Genomic DNA, 19,900 nt, shown 5'->3' with positions numbered 1-19,900 from the left:
TGATTCACTATTTAGATTTTCCAGATTTTCTTGACTGAGTCTAGGGAGATTGTATTTTTCTAAGTACTGGTCCATTTATTCTAGGTTTTTAAAATTTCTTATTATATACTTTTTCATAGTATTTTGCTTGATCTTTTGTATTTCTGCGATACTAGTTGTAATTTCTCCTCTTTCATCCCTGATTTTGTTTATTTGTGTCCTTTCCTTTTTTTCTTCAGTGAGTCTAGGTAGGAGTTTGTCAATTTTAATAACCTTCTTAAAGAACCAGCTCCTCGTTGTATTTATTTTTTCTATTGTTTTTATGTTTTCAACTTCATTTATTTCTGCTCTAATTTTGACAATTACTTTTCTTCTGCTGATTTTAGGCTTCATTTGTTCTTGTTTTTCTAGTTTTTTAAGATGAAGTGTTATGTTGTCTATTTGGGCTCATTCTTATTTTTGGAAATAGGACTGTAATGATATGAACTTTCATATTTTCACTGCTTTTGCCGTGTCCCATAAGTTTTCATATGATTTACTAATATTATCTATGTATCTCTTGATCTTTCTTTTTATTTCTTCCCTGACCCAGTTATTCTTCAGTGGCATGTTGCTTAATCTCCATGTATTTGTGGTTCTTCTTGAATTATTTTTGCAGTTGATCTCTAGTTTCAAGGCATTATGATCAGAGAATGTGGTTGGTATGATTTCAACCCTTTTATATTTGTTGAGGCTATTTCTGTGTCCCAGTATGTGATCAAGTATTGAGAATGTTCCATATGCACTAAAGAATATATAATCAGCTGTTTTGGGATGGAAGGCTCTGTATATGTCAATTATGTCCATTTGGTCTAATGTATCATTTCAGGATGATATTATCCTATTTATTTTCTTTTTGGATGATCTGTCCACATCGACAGTGGAGTATTTAGGTCCTCTACTATGATAGTGTTTTGGTCTGTTTCTTCCTTTAGTTCTGTTAGTAATTGCTTTACATATTTTAGGGCTCCCTGATTGGGAGCATGGATATGAAGTGTTATGTTCTTGGTGCATGATTCTCTTTTTCATTATGAAGTGCCCCTTTGTATTTTTCTTTTCTTTCTTTTTTTTTTAGGTATATTTCCTCCGATGTTAGTACCACTTCTCCCACTTTTCTCTGAATGTCATTTGCTTGAAATATCATTTTCCACCCTTTCACTTTGAGTCTGTATTTGTCTTTCGAGCTGAGATATGTCTCCCAGAGGCAGCATGAGTTTGGGTTTTGTTTTTTGATCCGTTCTGCAAATTTGTGCCTTTTTATTGGGGAGTTCAGTTCATTTACATTTAGTGTGATTATTAAAATATGAGGTCTTCTTACAGCCATTTTATCTTTTGCTTTCTGGTAGTTTGGTATTTCCATTGCTTCCTTGCCCTTGTTTGTTTTCTTTATTTTGGTTGGCTTTTGTGGATTTTGCCTATGGTTCTTTTTGTTTTGTGTTACTTACTTCGGTTCCGAATGTTTGGTGTGTGATTACCATTACGAATATGAAAAGGATAGTTGTATATATATACAGTCGTCCATTTCCTTCTGCGTGTGCCTTATCTCCTTTCCCTTTTGCAAATTTGGATCTTTGAATCTTCTTTTCAGTCAGTGTTGTCTCAATTTGTCCCTATGTATGCTGAATGTACATTACTATCTTGCTATAGTAATTCTCTTCTTATTATTTAAGCTTATAATGCCCTGTTCTTAGTAAGAGTTGCACTCCTCTGCTTCTATTTTACTTTTGATATCGTTACCTACACACACATGTGTGTGTGTGTGTGTGTGTGTGTGTGTGTGATTGTGTGTGTGTGATTGTGTGTGTGTGTGTGTGTGTGTGTGTGGTGGAGCCTATACAAGACTTCACCCTTCAGTATTTCCTGTAGTGCAAGATTTGTAGTGGAGAATTCCCTCAATCTTTGTATGTCTGAAAATGTCTTAATTTCTCCTTCATATCTAAAGGAGGGCTTAGCTGGATACATTTTTCTAGATTGAGAGTTCCTTTCACTTAATAGTTTAAATATTTCATTCCATTCCTTTCTGGCTTGTAATTTCTGCACTGAGAAGTCTGAGGATAATCTAATGGGTTTTCCTTTATAAATTACCGTTTTCTTCTCCCTGACTTCCCTGAGAATTCTATCTTTGTCATTGATTTTTTGATAACTTTAATACATTATGTCTCGGTGAAGGCCTTTTTGGGTTGAGATAATTGGGTGTTCTGTTTATTTCTTTAATTCCAAGTTTCAGCTCTTTCTTTAGATTTGGGAAATTCTTGTCAACTATTTGTCTGAAAATAGTTTCTAGTCCCTGCTCTTTTTCCTTGTCTTCAATAATGCCCATTATTCTTATGTTTCCTCTCCTGATAGTATCAGCTAGTTCTTATATTTCTCTTTCATTATTTTTTTATGATTTGGTTTCTCCCTTCTTCCTTCTGATTTATTTCTAGATTTCTGTCTTCGAAATCACTAATCCTTTCTTCCATTTAGACGACTTTATTTCTCAAGCTTGCTATTTCATTTTTCAACTCTTGCAGTGTGTTCTTCATCTCCAGAAGGTCTATACTATTTCTTTTGAGGGTTTCAATCTCTTTGCTCTACTCATCTAGGTGTTTTTTTCAATTCCTAAGATTGTTGATATGACTTGTTTTGGAACTTACTGAGTTTTCTCAGAGTGCCATCCTTAATTCTCTGTCATTTAAGTTGCATATTTCTATGTCTGTAAGCTTATTTTCTAGAGATTTTTCTCTTTCTTTTGAGATGCCTTGTCACCTTGGTTGTTCATGGTGTTTAATGGACCATTTCTCTGCCTGGGCATTAATGAAAGTGTATTCATTTGTTTTTCCAGAAATAAAATTTATTATATAAACATATCTCTTTCATTTGCTGCTAAGAAGGCACTTTTCTTTAGTTTCCAGTAGGTGGCATCCAAGCCATTTGTTTCTCTGCTTTATTTAAAGACTAAATGTCTTTTTTATTTTCTCGTAGATATTTAATCACACTTGCTACTCTCAGTTTCAGTCCTTGTCATTGTTAGCAACAGTTTCAGTAGCGTTTGCTCAGATTCCCTGGGGCTCCATGTTGTTCAGGCTGGGTGTTACAGGGGGAGGTGCCTTCTAGTTTGGGTTTGAGAGCAGCAGCTCAGCCTCGGTTTTGCAACTGGGGCCGGTAAAAATCAATTGTTGTTTCTCTGTGGTCCCGTCCCGCTTCTCTGGTTTCTGCTCTGATGACTGGGCCCTGATGCTAGTTGTTAGAAGTTCCCGCACTTCCTGGCAGGCTGATCGGGGAAGTCGCCGCACCTTCACTCCTGCTCCTGAAAAGAGCTCCGAGGGCTGCAAGAGGCAGCTTCTTTATTTCTCCGAGTTCACTGCCCAGCACCCGGGATTCTGACCTGTGGTATTTCTTATGCGCAGATCCCATGCTGAGATGTGCTCTTGTTCTGTTTGGGTGTTTTTTGTTAAGTTTTAGATGTTCAGCTTATTGTTGTTTCAAGGGGAGAGATCTGAGGACATCTCTCACTCTGCCATGTTTCCTCCCAGTCGATTATTTATATTTTAAAGCAACACACACAAACACACAGATACACACACACACACTCCAAACTGAATAAAATAAAAAGGTACTAGCTAATATATTAAATGGCTGTAGGTCATAAAATACATAATGGATATGTAGACAGTTATAACAGATTCCAAGGTAGGTAAATTTCATCATAAAATATGGTGTTTGACACCTGTGTTAGTACTACCAGTAGCATAATATAGCTAAAGAAACCATTAGGAATTTTAAAAACACACATATTAAATAAACTATTTTATTCTAATTCTTCCTTTTGGATCCAGGATTGGTCAAATATTATTATCCTTGTCTTATCTGCCAGGTTGGAGAGCCATCTGGACTACTTTCTTCAATTTGAGTTGCAATCACTGATTCTATGCTATAAATTATAGGTACATAAATATAATGTGAATGATGCCAATTAAATTTTTATACAAGTAATATTTAATATTGTTCAATATCCCTTTAACAGGCACCACAACAATTGAAAAATATGACCTCAGGACCAACAGCTGGTTACATATTGGCACCATGAGTGGTCGTAGGCTTCAGTTTGGAGTTGCAGTTATTGATAATAAGCTATATGTTGTGGGAGGAAGAGATGGTTTAAAAACTTTGAATACTGTGGAATGTTTTAATCCAGTGGGCAAAATGTGGACTGCGATGCCTCCCATGTCAACACATAGGCACGGCTTAGGTAAGAGCTTAATGTTATATAGTTTCTAAAAAATGTATGGGTAGAACTATCTAAAAATTAAAATCAGCTGCACATCATTGGATTTAGCCAAACCTTTAATCAAAATGTCTACAAAATGGAGAGAAGCTTAAGCAAATGGTCAAAACTTTTGAAACTTTTTTCTCATTTCAGATGTTATACTTGTTCATCCTGCCTTCCTTCTACTGGTATTTTAAAGGGGTTCCACTTTAGGAAGGATACAATTTTTAGAAGGTATTCATTACTGAGGAACATAAAACTACAACAGGAAGTTTTCTTCTAAGCACAATTTAGAGAAAAAGAGCACTCGATGATGAAGAGACATAGTGTTTCTAATTGGTGGATTATGTTTCTTCCTAGAAGAATCAAATCTCTATTTAAGCAAAAGCCTTACGATGCAGGTCCAACACAGGGATATTTAGAAAAATCACTTTGTTTAAGAGCAGCTTTAAGTTATACGTATGCCAGCGATTCCAAAGAAGTCCAAGAAAGACGGAGTTGAGACTTCTGGAACTGTGGGAAACTTTCTCATGAATTCTCATGAATATTTGTCAGAGTAAATCTTTCTTCATGCTAGACTCCATACATTTTCAATATCATAGAGTTTTTTAAACAACAACAACAACAAAAACAGAATAATTGCCATTTTAAAGAACTGACTTTTACATAGCTAAACAGTGGTAGATCCATATTTGTTATTGTTTGTCCCAAATTATCTGATAAATTATCTATGTCAGATGGTAGATTATATAATTATATTCAGCTCAGTTTTTACAGTGTGATTTCTAGACATAACTTAGAAAACATATCTTACGTAGAAATCATAGCAAATTTTTAAATCTATTGCTGTTACTAAAGAGGTAGGAGAGGCGATGCAGATATATCTAAGAGGCTCATTGAGATGGTGAAGAAAGTGGGTAAAAAAGCCAATTATGTGTCTTCCCAGAACAGACAAGAAGCAGTTAGAAAGGTGATATTCATAATATTTAATAGAAGAAATTTCTAATTAAACCTCAAAAACTCTGTCTTCTTAATTATCTGATGAGAATCTTTTTTTATCCCTATAATAAAGAGCAAGGATTAGAAAGACCTACCACAGTTAACCTACCATTCTAAGATTTATCTAAGATTCAGTGTCATATCTCATCTATCCTTTACATTAAAAAGACAACATCAAAATTATTCAGCCTTCCTTTTCTATTATGTCCCTAGAAATGGTGTATTCCACTACCTCTTTTGATTGTAATATTACAACAATGCTCTTCCATGATATGGTAACTATGCCTGAAATTTTTCCCAGATTAAACAACCTCATTTAGTTTCATATTAAGATCAGTAATTTATTCATTTGTATCTAAAATCATTTAAGAAACAATTTTTCAATGTTAGTTGCTTGCAAAATGAAACAATGTCCATTATGTATGTTATACCTAGGTGAGACCGCATATGATTTTTATCTTTAAGGTGTAGCCACACTTGAAGGACCAATGTATGCTGTGGGTGGTCATGATGGATGGAGTTATCTAAATACTGTAGAAAGATGGGACCCTGAGGGACGTCAGTGGAATTATGTGGCCAGTATGTCAACTCCTAGAAGCACAGTTGGTGTTGTTGCATTAAACAACAAGTAAGTAAATCCAAACATGCATGGTCTTTGTTCCTAGGTTATGTGCTACAGCAATTCAGTGATATGATCCATCAATCAATAAACATTCTCATGACCGGAATATCCTAATTATCAATAAGAAAGGTCTTTGTTGGAACTATTCTTTCATTATGATGGAAATTATTGTCTAAAATAAATATTTAATTAAATATTCTGTAGTTCCTTGCTATTCAAGTATGGTCCTGGGACCAAGAGCATCAGCATTTCCTGAGATGTATTTAGAAATGCTCAATCTTAATCCCACCCTAGACCTCCTAAATTAGAATTGGCATTTTAACAAGATCCTCAAAAGACTTGTGTGCACATTAAATTTGAGAAACACTTTTGTATACAAACCAGTTCAAGATTAACCCTTAAGAAGCTATCACTTTTCACATGATAACTTATTTTTTTTATTAAATTTATTGGGGTGACATTGGTTAATAAAATCATATAGATTTCAAGTGTATAATTCAATAATGTCATATGTATATTACATTGGGGAAGATATTTGCAAACGGTGCCTTGGATAAGGATCTAATATCCAAAATATACAAAAAACTCATACAACTCAACAATAAAAATTTTACAGCCATGCTACCCTGAACAAGCACAATCCTGTCTGATCTCAAAAGCTAAGCAGGGTCAGGCCTGGTTAGTATTTGGATGGGAGACCACCTAGGAAGACCAGGTGTTGTAGGTATAAAAAATAAAAAAAAATAAAAAAATAAAAAATAAAAAATAAGGGATTATAAGATGACAAATTCCTGGCAATCTGTGAGGTAAACCAAGGATTGCCTTGTCTAAAACAAACGAACAGTAAAAAGCAAATAATCCAATAAAAAAATGGGCAGAGGACCTGAACAGACACTTCTCGTAAGACATGCAAATGGCCAACAGACATGAAAAGATGTTCAACATCAGTAAACATCAGGAAAATGCAAATCAAAACCTAAATGAGATACCACCTCACACCTGTTTGAAAGACTATTATTAACTTATTCTTGATTTACCAAAACTTAGGTCCATCTTTGTAATAGGGCGAGCCTTTTTGTTCTTTACTGCATACTCTCTTGAGCGTAAAGTGTTCCTAACTCTAGAATTACATCTGGACCCATTTGTCTGAATATTTCCCCCTTCCTGATCACTTGCCTATAAGAGCAAGCTAATATGTCAAAACCCAATGATATTAGAGGTTGCTAAGAGCTTGAATTGTTATTTCTTCCAGTTAATTCTGTGCTTTCTGACAAGGGACATATGGAGACATTGACTATCATGTAGGAGGGACTTGAATGATGACAAATTCGGACATCAGGATGGGTCACTGGCAGGAGATAGTGTGTGTTTGTGCTGACTATGCATTAAGCGAATACGTCATCAAAAAAAATGGCTCAGCAGAAATTTCAGCACAGATAGTTTTAGCACCTTATGCAAGAAAAAATGGGAAATGTCTATAATTAGAGGAGAACCAGGCTTATAGTTTCTTAGAGCTTAAAATAATCCTAAATCTGATTCTCTCTGGTCTGACATGAATGATATCAGGTGACTCAGTAACACTCTCATACCTATTACAGAACAGGCTGAAATAATTAAAATTGTTTATTTCAATTTTGTTTTGCTCACTTGCTATTGTTCACAACTGAGCATGAATGGGAGTTATAGACATATGATTTAATAAATGTTTATCTTCTTTATTGATGGAAAATTAAATTTAAATTAGATTTAAAATATTGTTCATTTAAAAAATGACATTTTAAAGTTTATGAGACAAATGTCATAGCCAATATATCTTCCTAGGGGAAAAAATTGGTTTATAGGTTATTCTATTTCCTTAATTGTTTATAAAGTTAATGTATTCCTGTATTTTTTATTTTTTTTTACTAAATAAAGGAGTTCATAAAAATAACAGGGTTGCAAATGCTAGGCAATCGAACGTAGCTAAAATTGTAAGGTTGCTGGAGTTAGTCTTTGAAAATATTCTACTTTTAAAAACATTTTCAGCTTTTATTCAGATATAATTGACAAATAATGTCCACATTATTATCTCCCTTATTTCTGTGTACTTAATTTTCCATGAGATCTTTTAATCATTTATGACAAAGTAACTTTCACAAAAATCATGAAGTGGGAAGTCACATCAGAAGCATGGCAGCACGAAGGTTCTCCCAGGATCTCTTCCCTTGAAATAACAAGCTGTATATCTACAGGTGAACAAATAACACCCAACCTGCACACAAGCACATCCGCGAGATCTACACAGCAGAGTATCCAAAGGTGGGCAAATCACAGTGAGATTGAAAAGGCAAATTAGCAGTGTAAAAAAAACAGCTGTGTTATGCCACCAGTGCATCCTGCAGGAAGAGGAGGAGAGATCATTTCATGGCCAGGACTTTGCCTTTTGAAGCCTGGAGTAGTGCTGCCTGAATGATCAGCATATTCCATGCAGTGGAGCCCAGACACCAGGGCAGGGAGCAAGGTATAGACTGTTCATGGAGGGGCGACAGCTGTGGTTAACAATTGCCATTGTCAAGCAGGAGACTAAATCATGGAGCCTAGCCATGTTCCAACCCCCACCAACCCAGAGCAGGCCCTCCCCACTCATATTTCCTTAAAATTAACATCCCCGGGGGAATTTTCACAATCGCTACTGAAACATGCACAACATCCGGTACAAGAGACAGGCTCAATTATATGGAAGCAAGACAGCTGAAACTTGGGGGACAGCGCTACAGGAAGAGAAACAGCCACATATACCACAGATTTCTCCTAATCGACCCCATCCCCACCCAGACAGGCTGAGTCAGAAGAAAGCAGATGAACATTGTATCTGACTGTTAAGGCAATAATGAGACTTCAGAACCTTTTCAGAGACTCAGCCCCTTATCACCCATTGCAACTTTTCATGGTGGTGGAGCCCAGGGACCTAGGTACTTGACCACAGAGGCACACAGGCACATACCAGACAGGATAGGGCATTTTTAGCTTCAAAGCAGAGATCCAAGAGGCTTGGATGCCACCTACTGGAAATCAAAAGAAAAACCCATTTTCATCAACCAAATTAAAGAGAGATTACTATACAATAAATTTTCTTTAAAAAAGAAAAAAAGAAAAAAGCAAAGTAAATTCCCATTAATGCCCAAGTAGAGAAGTAGTCCATCAAATGCCACCAAAAAAAAAAAAAAAAGGCGAAAAGGCAGTCAGGAATAAAGTAAAAAACTCCAGAAAATAATTTCAAAGGCATAGATTTATGCGATTTAAATCACAGAGAAATTGGGATTGCACTTCTGAAAAAACTCAATGAGGTGAAAAAAATTCTGACCGACGATTCCAATAAATTAGAATCAAGATAAACAAACAATACATATAGTTTACCAAAAAATATTGAAACCATAAAAAAAAAAATAGAACCTTAGACATGAAAAAAAAAAAAAAAACATTAAAGGAGATGATGAATGAAATAGCAAACTTAGGAAATAGAACTGAGCAGATAGAGAAAAGAATTACTGACATCAAGGACAGAAATCTGGAAATGATACAGAAAAAAAAAGAGACTTGAGAATGAAAAAATAATGAAAGAACACTACAAGAACTGTCTGACACCATCACATAAAGCAGCATAAAAATAATGAGTGTACCAGAGAGAGAAGGAAACCGAGAGCATATTCGAACAAATAGTCGATGAGAATTTTTCAAACCTATGGGAAGAACTGGATCTTCAAATCCAAGAAGCAAATAGAACACCCAATTATCTCAACCCAGAAAGTCTTTCTCAAGACATGTTATATTAAAATTTTCAAAAATTAATGACAAAGAAAGAATTATCAAGGCATTCAGAGAAAAGAAGACAGTAAATTATAAAAGAAAACCCATTAGACTATCATCAAACTTCTCAGTGCAAACACTTGAAGGAGTGGAACCAAATATTAAAAATATTGAAAAAAAAGAAATTAGCAGCCAAGAATAATAAATCCATCAAAACTCTCCTTTAGATATGAAGGAGAAATAAAGACTTTTCAATGATTGCAAAAGTTAAGGGCATTCTCCACTGCAGGGCCTGCATTACAGGAAATACTGAACGGGTTCATTCTTCCTGAAACAAAAGGACAAAAAACACATAACTATAAGTAAGATGACTACTATGCAGATGAAAGCAGGATAGTGAAACCCTTAATGAGAACAGTGTATTCCTGATTATATATATTATATATATATATATATATATATATATATATATACATATTAAATATTCTGGCAATGGTTAAAGGCAAAAATAAGAAAAAAAGAAAAACACTCTAAAAAGAGAAAAAGGTAACAGCTACTGCAACATGGAAATGAATTTTCAGCATATATAGGGATAATTTGAGAAAACAAAAGCAGAAAATGGGAAGGAATAAATGTCCAAACACGTAAAGAAGAATGGAGATAAGGCCCATGCAGAAGAAAGTAGACTACCATATATAAGTATTCTTTACATAAACTTAAAGGTAACCATACACTGAAACCCAGAACTGAGATACATAACAAAAAACAAGAGGGGACAAAGGGAAAACCCATAAAACACCATCAAATTAAAATAACAGACAGAAACATAATGGCAAAGGAGCAATGGTTACACTGAGCTACCAGAATAGATAAAATGGCTATAGGAAACACTTGTATTTCAATAATTACCCTTAATGTAAATGGACTGAACTTACCAATAAAAAAGAACAAAGTAGAAGATTGGATTAAAAAAAACAAAACAACAACAACAAAAAAACAGAAAACAACCATATGCTGCCTTCAGGAGACACATCTCAGTTGCGAGGACAAATATAGACTCAAAGTTAAAGTGATAAAGGGGGTCAAATATAGGGGGAAAGAGGGAGGGTGAAGTGGGTAAAGGGGATCAAATATATGGTAGCTGAAGGAAACTGGACTTTGGGTAGTAAACACACGATAGAATATACAGACGTCAAATTATAATGTACACCTGAAAATTATTAAAAAAAAAAAAAAGAACGCAGCTAGAAACTGAAATTCATGATGCATTTATCATTTTAGGGAATTAATATTATTTCAAATCTTACACATAAAACAAAATTATATTATTTTCATAGCATATTACATCAATTTTAATATGTTCAGATAAGTATAAAATATGAAAGTATTTTGTTTTAAATGCTTTTAAATAATTTTATTGTCACCTAAATTATTTGTCTTCTGTTCTTTTGCTAATGCTTAAAAGCTATCAAAACACAATTCCTAGTTCTTTTTGTTTACCTGTGCAGTAGTTCCAACTAGAATTTTTGACTGCAGCTTATATATGCTTCTGTATATTAATCAAAGTTCTCTTTGTAGCTATATCAGAAACCCAACTTGAAATTGCTGAGTAACAAGAAAAAATTGTTGAAAGTATATGAGAGTATCACACATAATTAAGGGAAGGCTTCGGGGCAGTTGGCTTCCAAGGAAAACTAGTACCTCCCCCAAGACCCTCTGTCTCTTCATCATTGCTCCATGAATATTCTGTGTGAACTTTTTTTTATACTCTAGATTGCTTCTTCTAGAAGGATGGTAGGAAACAGTCACTCATAGCTCCTATAGCTTCCATTTCATGGCCCTAATAATTTGAATGTCAGTGACTCTCATTACTAACTAAAATCTAAAAAAAACAAATCCTGAAGAAATAGTTGGAAATGAATTGACATGCATCAGGTGCCCATGTCAATATTAATTAGCTTGGTCAAGAGAAGAGATTCCTTGTATCAAAAGTACAGCATGTCCCCAGATATTAAGAGGGAAATCACTTTTTTAGGAAGTCAGATATTATACAAAAACTATTAAAAATTAAAAAATAAATTAAGTGTGGAAAATGGTATTCCAAACAATTGGCACCCAGAGAAAAGTGGGTCTAGCCGTACTTATAGCTGATGGAATAGACTTCAAGATGAAAAAGGTAAAAAGAGATAAAGATGTACACTTTGTCATGATAAAGGGAACCGTATATCAAAAATACCTAACACTTATAATTATCTATGCTCCAATCAGGGAACACCAAAACATATAAAGAAATTACTAACAGAACAAAAGGGAAAAATTGACAAAACACAATTATATTAGAAGACCTAAACATCTCACTGTCAGCTATGGAATTATCATCCAACCAGAAAATCAATAAGAAAATATCATTTTAAATGACAAGTTAGACCAATTGGACATAATTTACATTTATAGAGCCCAACAAGCCAAAATGGCAGCTTACACATTCTTCTCTAGTGCACATGGAACATTCTCAAGAATAGACCATATGTTGATACATAAAACTAGGCTCAACAAATTTAAGAACATTGAAATCATACCAAGTATATTCTTTGATCATAATCTTTGAAATTGGAGATCAATTGTATAAAGAATTGAGAACCACAAATACATGGAGATTAAACAACATGCAATGGAAGAATGATTGGGTAAGAGAGGAAATAAAAGGAGAGATCAAGAGATACATAGAAACACATGAGAATGAAAGTACAACATATCAAAACTTTTAGAAAACAACAAAAGTGGTAATAAGAGGAAAGTTCATATCAGTATAAGCTTATCTCAAGAGAAATAAGCTTGAATCAAAATGATTCAAGGACTTGACTATAAGACATGAAAATAAATTGCATAGAAGAAAACAGGTACCAAAGTCATCGACCTTGGATTTCAAAAGGATATTATGAATTTGACCTCAAAAGCAAGAGAAGTAAAAGCAAAATTAAGTGAATGGGACTATATCAATTTTAAAAAGTTTCTGCACAGGAAAAGAAACCATCAACAAGGCAAAGAGGCAACCATCTGAATGGGAGAAAATATTTTCCGCACAAGGCCTCTGAAAAACTCCTAATATCCAAAATATGTAAATAACACATACAACTAGACAATTAAAAAAACAAAGAACCCAATTAAAAAAAAATGAGCCGAAGATCTAAACAGACTCTTCTTCCAAGACATAAAAATGGCAAACAGACATATGAAAAGATGTTCAACTTCACTAGCTATTAGGGAATTTCAATTAAATATTATGAGCTACCATCTCATGCTTGTTAGAATGACTATCATCAACAGAACAATTAATATCAAATATTGAAGAGAATAATGATCGAAAGGGACCCTCATATACTGCTGGTTAAATAGGTACAACCATTATGGAAAACTGTATGGAGGTTCATCGAAAAACTAAGAATTGAATTACTTTATGATCCCGCAATCCTTCTGCTGGGCATTTACCCAAAAACCTGAAAACATTTATCTGCAAAGATATATGTACCCTGATGTTCATAGTCTCATTATTCACAGTGGCCAGGACATGAAAGTGCCCTGCAATAGATAATTAAATAAAGAGGAGGTGGTACACGTATACAATGGAATATTACTCAGCCATAAAAAAAGATGAAATATTGCCATTTATGATAACATGGATGGATCTTGAGATAATTATGCTAACCAAAATAAGTCAGACAAAAAAAAATTGAAAACCATATGACTTCATTCATATGTGGGATATAAAACTGAACGCAACAAACAAACATGATAAACAGAAACTCACAGGCATGGACTGTGGATTAGTGGTTACCAGAGGGAAGGGGTGGTGGGAGAAGTAGATGAGGATAAACATGGTTAAATATTTGGTGACTGAAGGAAATCTATCTTTGGGTGATGAACACACAATGCAAAATATATACGACACACTGTTGAATTTTACGCTTCAAACTAATTTGATTTTATTAATGAATGTCACTCAAATAATTTTTAATAAAAAAATATGATGAAGCAGGAAGTTTTGGGATAGAGTAGACTTTTAGTACCTTCAGGTAACTAACCATTCACAAACTGAGGTTGTCTTCTACAAAATACTAAGAAAGTGGGTTAAATAGTCAGAAACATAAAATGCTTTGTGTAAAGTTCTTTCTATACATTATTTGGAAATTATATATATATATATATATATACACACACACACAGACACACTTCTGTCTTTTTTTAAAGGCTGTATGCTATTGGTGGACGTGATGGAAGTTCCTGCCTCAAATCAATGGAATACTTTGACCCACACACTAACAAGTGGAGTCTGTGTGCTCCAATGTCCAAAAGACGTGGAGGTGTGGGAGTTGCAACATACAACGGATTCTTATACGTTGTTGGGGGTCATGATGCCCCTGCTTCTAACCATTGCTCCAGGCTTTCTGACTGTGTGGAACGGTAAAATATTTCTATTTATTTATGTACATATTTTAAGCTGCCAGAAAGTAGTCTCCCAAATAAGTGTTAATCCTTTCAGAGGATCGGTCCTTTGTAAAATTGCACATTTAGTTTTAAGCAATATTTTGAAGAACTCCTCTTTAGGTATTTCAGATCCATCAAAAGAAATGTATAAAGATATGCTGTTTTATTTTTTGACAGTCACTCTATAAAATAGAGACAAAAGGGATGTAAGAATAAATTTTATGCCAAGCTATATTACTCAACCTATTCACTAGCTCAAATCAAAATAACTTTACTGTTTAAAAAATTGAATCAATTCTCAAAGGAAGAATACTTACCACCACAAAATATACAAAAATAATTTCCCAAGAGAGGTGTTAATGTTCTAAACAATGACACTGTTGCATTAAGTATTTAATTTCCTAAAGGTGACTTCTTTGAATGGGAGACATTCATTTAATTTATAAAGTAGGATATGTTTGTTAAAATAAGTCAGTCATTTAACTTTGTAGTTGTACCATTCACATTCCCTTTCAAGACAGAAAATATATATGTGAAAGTAATAGTAAAATTATATTAACAGAAAACCAAATGGCAAATTTACAGTCAGTGTAATTGTCTGAATTCAGAGGACAAAGATCATTATGGGATGATGTCTTTAAGATAAATTCATGGAGTACGTAGAATTTTTACTTTGTAAGCATACTAAAGAATGGAGGGGATTTCAGGTCTATTAAAAAGTAAAAGAAAAAGTTTTATAGAGAAGAGCAGAGACTTTATGTTGAAATGTAATGTGGAAGGCTAATTCAAAACATGATTAAGTACCAGACTGTTTGACAGCCTGGATTTTTGCCTTGTAAACAAAGCAATAATTAAATTTTGGGGAACTGGAATGTTACGAAGAAAGTTGTTTGGGTAAAATTGATCTAACAGTGATATATAGGATACGTGTAAGAAGTACTAAAGAGATATTAATACTATTATTTTGCTTCTGAGAAGCATACCAGTCAATTATAATTAATAATGCTAATACTTTATTTCTTACAGGGACTTATTAATCTATAGTAGTTTACATTTTTACAGTTTAATCTTAAGTGACCAGCTCCCTGCTATTCAGTGTATATCTGGAATGCTTCTCCTGATATCAATTCTTAAGAGATGCAAACATATTTTATTTTAACATTATCCAAAATGTAAATAAGGTTAATCAATGCCTCAAATATATAATATAGCCAAACACATGTGACACTGAGATTATCCACACCAGTTCTCCCCATAGTTACCAAAGTAATGATCGATCACCTCTTAATTATGCCACATATTTTTTTTATTTTTTTTAGTGTGGCAAAATTTCACTAGATGAGTTTGCCATTTTAACCATATTTACACATACAATTCAGTGCATTAAGTACATTCACATTGTAAAACATCACCATCATCTGTCTCTTGAACTTCAAACTGAAAATTTGTACATATTAAATAATAAATCCCCATTCTTCCCTCACCTCAGCTACTGGCAACCACCATTTTACTTTTTGTTTCTATAAATTTGACAATTCTAGATACTTCATAAAAGTGGAATCATAAGAAATTATCCTTTTGTGACTGACTTATTTTACTTAGCACAATTCTTCAGGGTTCATCTGTGTTATACCTTTTGTCAGAATTCCTTTCTTTTATAAGCTGAACAATATCACATTATATTAAGTATCACATTTTGTTTATCCATTTATTCATCAATGGACATTTGGGTTGTATTTATCTTTCAACTAGTGTGAACAATGCTGCTATGAACATAGTTATAGAAATAGCTGTTTGAAACTCTGCTTTTAATTATTTTGGTATATATACAGAAGCAAAATTCCTTTATCATATGGTAATTATATTTTCAAAATTTTGAGGTACCTCCATACATTTTCCATAGTGGCTGCACCATTTTATATTCTCACCAACAAAGCAAAATTGTTCTATATTTTGTACATCCTCACCAACACTTGTTATTTTCTGTTTTGTTTCATTTTGTTTTTAATAGTTATTCTAATGAATTTGAGATGGTATCTCTTTGTGGTTGTGATATTGACTATCTTAACAGATGCTATAGGCCATTTTCATATCTTTAGAGAAAGTCTATTCGAGTTCTTTGCCCATTTTTAATTGGGTTTCTTGTCTTTTTGTTCTTTTTAGTTGTAAGTGTTCTTTATATATTCCATATATTAATACTTTGTCAGGTAAGTAATTTGTAAATCATTTCTCTCATTCTGGGATTGCCTTTTCCTGTTGATAGCGCCCTTTGATATGCATAATATTTAATATTCACTATGTCCAATTTATTTATATTTTCTTCGTAGGAAGTACTTTTATCCAAAAAAATGATTGCCAAATCCAATGTCATGAAACATTTCCCCTTACATTTCTTGTAAGAGTTTTATAGTTTTAATCCATTTGAGTTAATTTTTATATATGGAGTAGAGTAAAGCTCTGAAATAATTATTTTCCATGTGTATATCTAATTTTTTTCATAAGCATTTGTTGAAAAGACTTTATTTTCCCCATTAAATGGCCATGGACCCTTGTCAAAAATTATTTAACCATGTGTATGAGAGTTTATTTCTGAGATCCCTCATTTCTATATATCTAGATCTATATATATCTATATATCTATATCTATATATCTACATAAATATATATATAGATCTAGATCTAGATAGATATAGGTATCTTTATAAAAGTGAAATCATAAGTGTGTATATATATATTTATTTAGTTAGTTTTATTACTGTATCTTTGTAGTAAGTTTTGAAATCGGGATGTGTGAGACTTCAAACTTTATCTTTTACAAAATTATTTTGGCTATTCTAGGTCTCTGACATTTTATATGGATTTATAATGGATTTTTTCTGCAAAAAAAAAGTTGGATTATTAATAGAGATTGTGTTAAATCTGTATATCACTTAGATGGTATCGATATTTTAATAATATTAAGTCTTCCAATCCAAGAACATGAGGCATCTTCCTATTTATTGATGTCTTCTTTAATTTCTTCCTTTTCAGTGTGGATGCATTTTATTTCTTTTTCTTGCCTAATTGCTTTGACTAGGGTTTTAGTACTATGTAGAATAGAGGTGGTACAAATTGCCATCCTTGTACTGTTCCTAATCTGCAATGAAAACTTTCAGTCTTTCACATTTGAGTGTGGTATTAACTCTGAGTTTCCCATACATGGCATTTATTATGTTGAGGTAGTTTTCTTCTATTCCTAGTTTGGGTAGTGTTTTTATCATTAAAGTATGGTTGATTTTTAATGTACTTTTTTCTGCATCAGTTGAGATGATCGTGTTTTTTTCCCTCTTCATTCTGCCAATGTGATATGTTGCATAAGTTTTTTTTTTAATATAATAACCTGTCCTTGTATTCCAGGAATAAATTTCCCATTATTACAGTATAAAATGATTTTAATAATAATGGTGAATTCAGTTTGCTAGTATTATGTTAAACATTTTGCATCAGTAATCATTTGGGATATTAATGCACTGTAGTTTTCTTACAGTGTCTTTGTCTGACTGTATATCAGTGTAATGTTAACCTTATACAATGAGTTTTAAAGTGTTACTTCCTTTTCAATTTTTTGGAAGAATTTGAAAAGGGTTGGTGTTAATTATTCTCTAAATATTAGGTAAGATTCACCAGTAAAGCCATCTTACCTTAGGCTTTTGTTAGGAGACTTTTGATTACTTTGTTGGGAGACATTTGATCTTTCAATAATTATAGGTCTACTCAAATTTTCTGTTTCATTCTCATTTAATCTGCGTAGGTTGTGTGTTTCTAGGAATTTGTCCCTTTTTATCAAGATTAACCAAATTGTTGGTGTACAATTATTCACAGACTCTCTTATAATCTTTTTTTTTCTGTAAAATCAGCACTGATGCCTTCCCCCTTTTATTATTTCATTTTTTAATGCCTACAGCATCTGGTATTCCTAGGTGGTCTCTCATCCAAGTACTAATCAGGCCCGACTTTGCTTAGCTTCCAAGATCAGATAATGCCCCTTCTTTCATTTCCAATATTAATTATGTGAGTTTTCTCTCATTTTCTTGTACTCAATATACCTAAAGTTTTATCAATGTTATTGATCATTTTTCAGAACCAGCTCTTGATTTTATTGATTTTCTTGTTTTTTATTCTCTATACTATTTATTTCTACTATAATGTCTATTATTGTCTTCCTTATGCTAACTTTGAGTTTAGTTGCTTTTCTTTTTTTTGCTCCTTAAGGTGTAAAGTTAGGTTGTTGATTTTCAGTTTTTCTTTCTCTTTAATGTAAGTATTTACAGCTATTGATTTTTCTTGTATCACAGCTTTTTCTGCATCCCATAAGATATAGTATGGTATGTTTTCACTTATATGTCTCAACATATTTTCTAATTTTCCTTATGGCATATTCTTTGACCCATTGGTTGTTTAAGTATGCATTCTTTTCCCCATATATTTATAGATATTCCAGTTTTCCTTCTGCTGTTGATTTATAGTTTAATACCATTGTGAAAAGACCTTGCACATTTTCAACCTTTTCAAATTTATTAAGACTTGCTTTGTGGCCTAATAACATATGGTAGATCTTAGATAATGTTCTATGTTTGCTTAAGAAAAATGTGTGTTCTCTTTTCTTAGGTAGAATTTATATTTGTGTGTGTGTGTGTGTATATATATATATATATATATATATATATATATATATATATTTGCTAGATCCAATTAGTCTACGTTGTTGTTCAAGTCTTCCACTTATTTATTGATTTGTCTGTTTATTCTATCTATTACTGAAGGTAAGAAATTGAATTCTCCTACTGTTACTATAGAGTTTTCTCCCTCCAATTCTGTCAATATTTAGGAATTATTCATTTGGTCTTTTTATGATTATAACTGTTATGTTATTTGTGAATTGACCTCCTATCATTATAGAATGTGCTTTTCTTGTAACAGATTTTATTTTAAATTTTATATTGTATAATACTGATATAGACACTGCTGTTCATTTTTGGTTACTATTTGAATAGAATATGATTTTCATCCTTTTATTTTTGGCCATTATGTTTCCTTAGATCTAAAATGAGTCTCTTGTAGACAGCATATAATTGGCTCCTGTTTTTGTTTTTTTCAATTCACTCTCCCAAGGTATGCCTTTGTATGGGGGAGCTTAATTCATTTACATTTAAAGTAATTACTAAGAAGAACTTAATATCTCCATTTTGTTATTTATATATGTCTCACAGCTATTAGTTATATGGTTCCATTCCTTTGGGCTTCATTCTGTTTATTTTTATTTTATTTATTTAATTATTATTATAATAAACCCATTTTATTTTTTGCTTTTTTGGTTTTTTTTTTGCTTTTTCTCTGTTTGTTTATTAATTTTTTTTATGCTGACATTGTTTAACAAAACAAATAAGCTTCAAGTGTACAATTTACCATTAAGGCATATATATGTGTATGTATATGTATATGTATATATATATATGTATATATGTATATATGTATATATGTATATGTATATGTATATGTATGTATATACATATACATATATATGTATATGCATATGTATATGTATATGTATATGTATATGTATATGTATATGTATATGTATAGTGCATTGTGTGTTCACTGCCCATAGTTAGATTTCTTTCTGTCATCACATATTTGACCACTTTTACCCCACCTACCTCCCTCCTCCCTCCCCCTCCCCTACCCTTTGGTAATCGCTAGTC

The 19,900-nt window shown here is 32.8% G+C and overlaps 1 protein-coding gene and 1 pseudogene across 2 annotated transcripts in view; both read left to right on the top strand.

The window, feature by feature from the left end:
- Positions 1-19,900, top strand: part of KLHL4 (kelch like family member 4) — a 144,680-nt gene that overhangs the window by 100,318 nt on the left and 24,462 nt on the right. Inside the window, exons 7-9 of one of the 2 annotated variants that reach the window (XM_039870198.1) lie at positions 4,025-4,249; positions 5,732-5,894; positions 13,923-14,135. In XM_039870198.1, coding sequence (XP_039726132.1) covers positions 4,025-4,249; positions 5,732-5,894; positions 13,923-14,135 — 601 coding nt within the window. The remainder of the gene's footprint in view (positions 1-4,024; positions 4,250-5,731; positions 5,895-13,922; positions 14,136-19,900) is intronic. The other variant, XM_039870199.1, reaches the window with a different exon arrangement.
- Positions 6,497-6,615, top strand: LOC120608383 (uncharacterized; annotated as a pseudogene).

Source organism: Pteropus medius, unplaced genomic scaffold (genome assembly GCF_902729225.1).
Source record: "Pteropus medius unplaced genomic scaffold, Ma_sr-lr_union100, whole genome shotgun sequence".
NCBI lineage: Eukaryota > Metazoa > Chordata > Mammalia > Chiroptera > Pteropodidae > Pteropus > Pteropus medius.
This window is presented reverse-complemented; position numbering and strand designations above follow the sequence as displayed.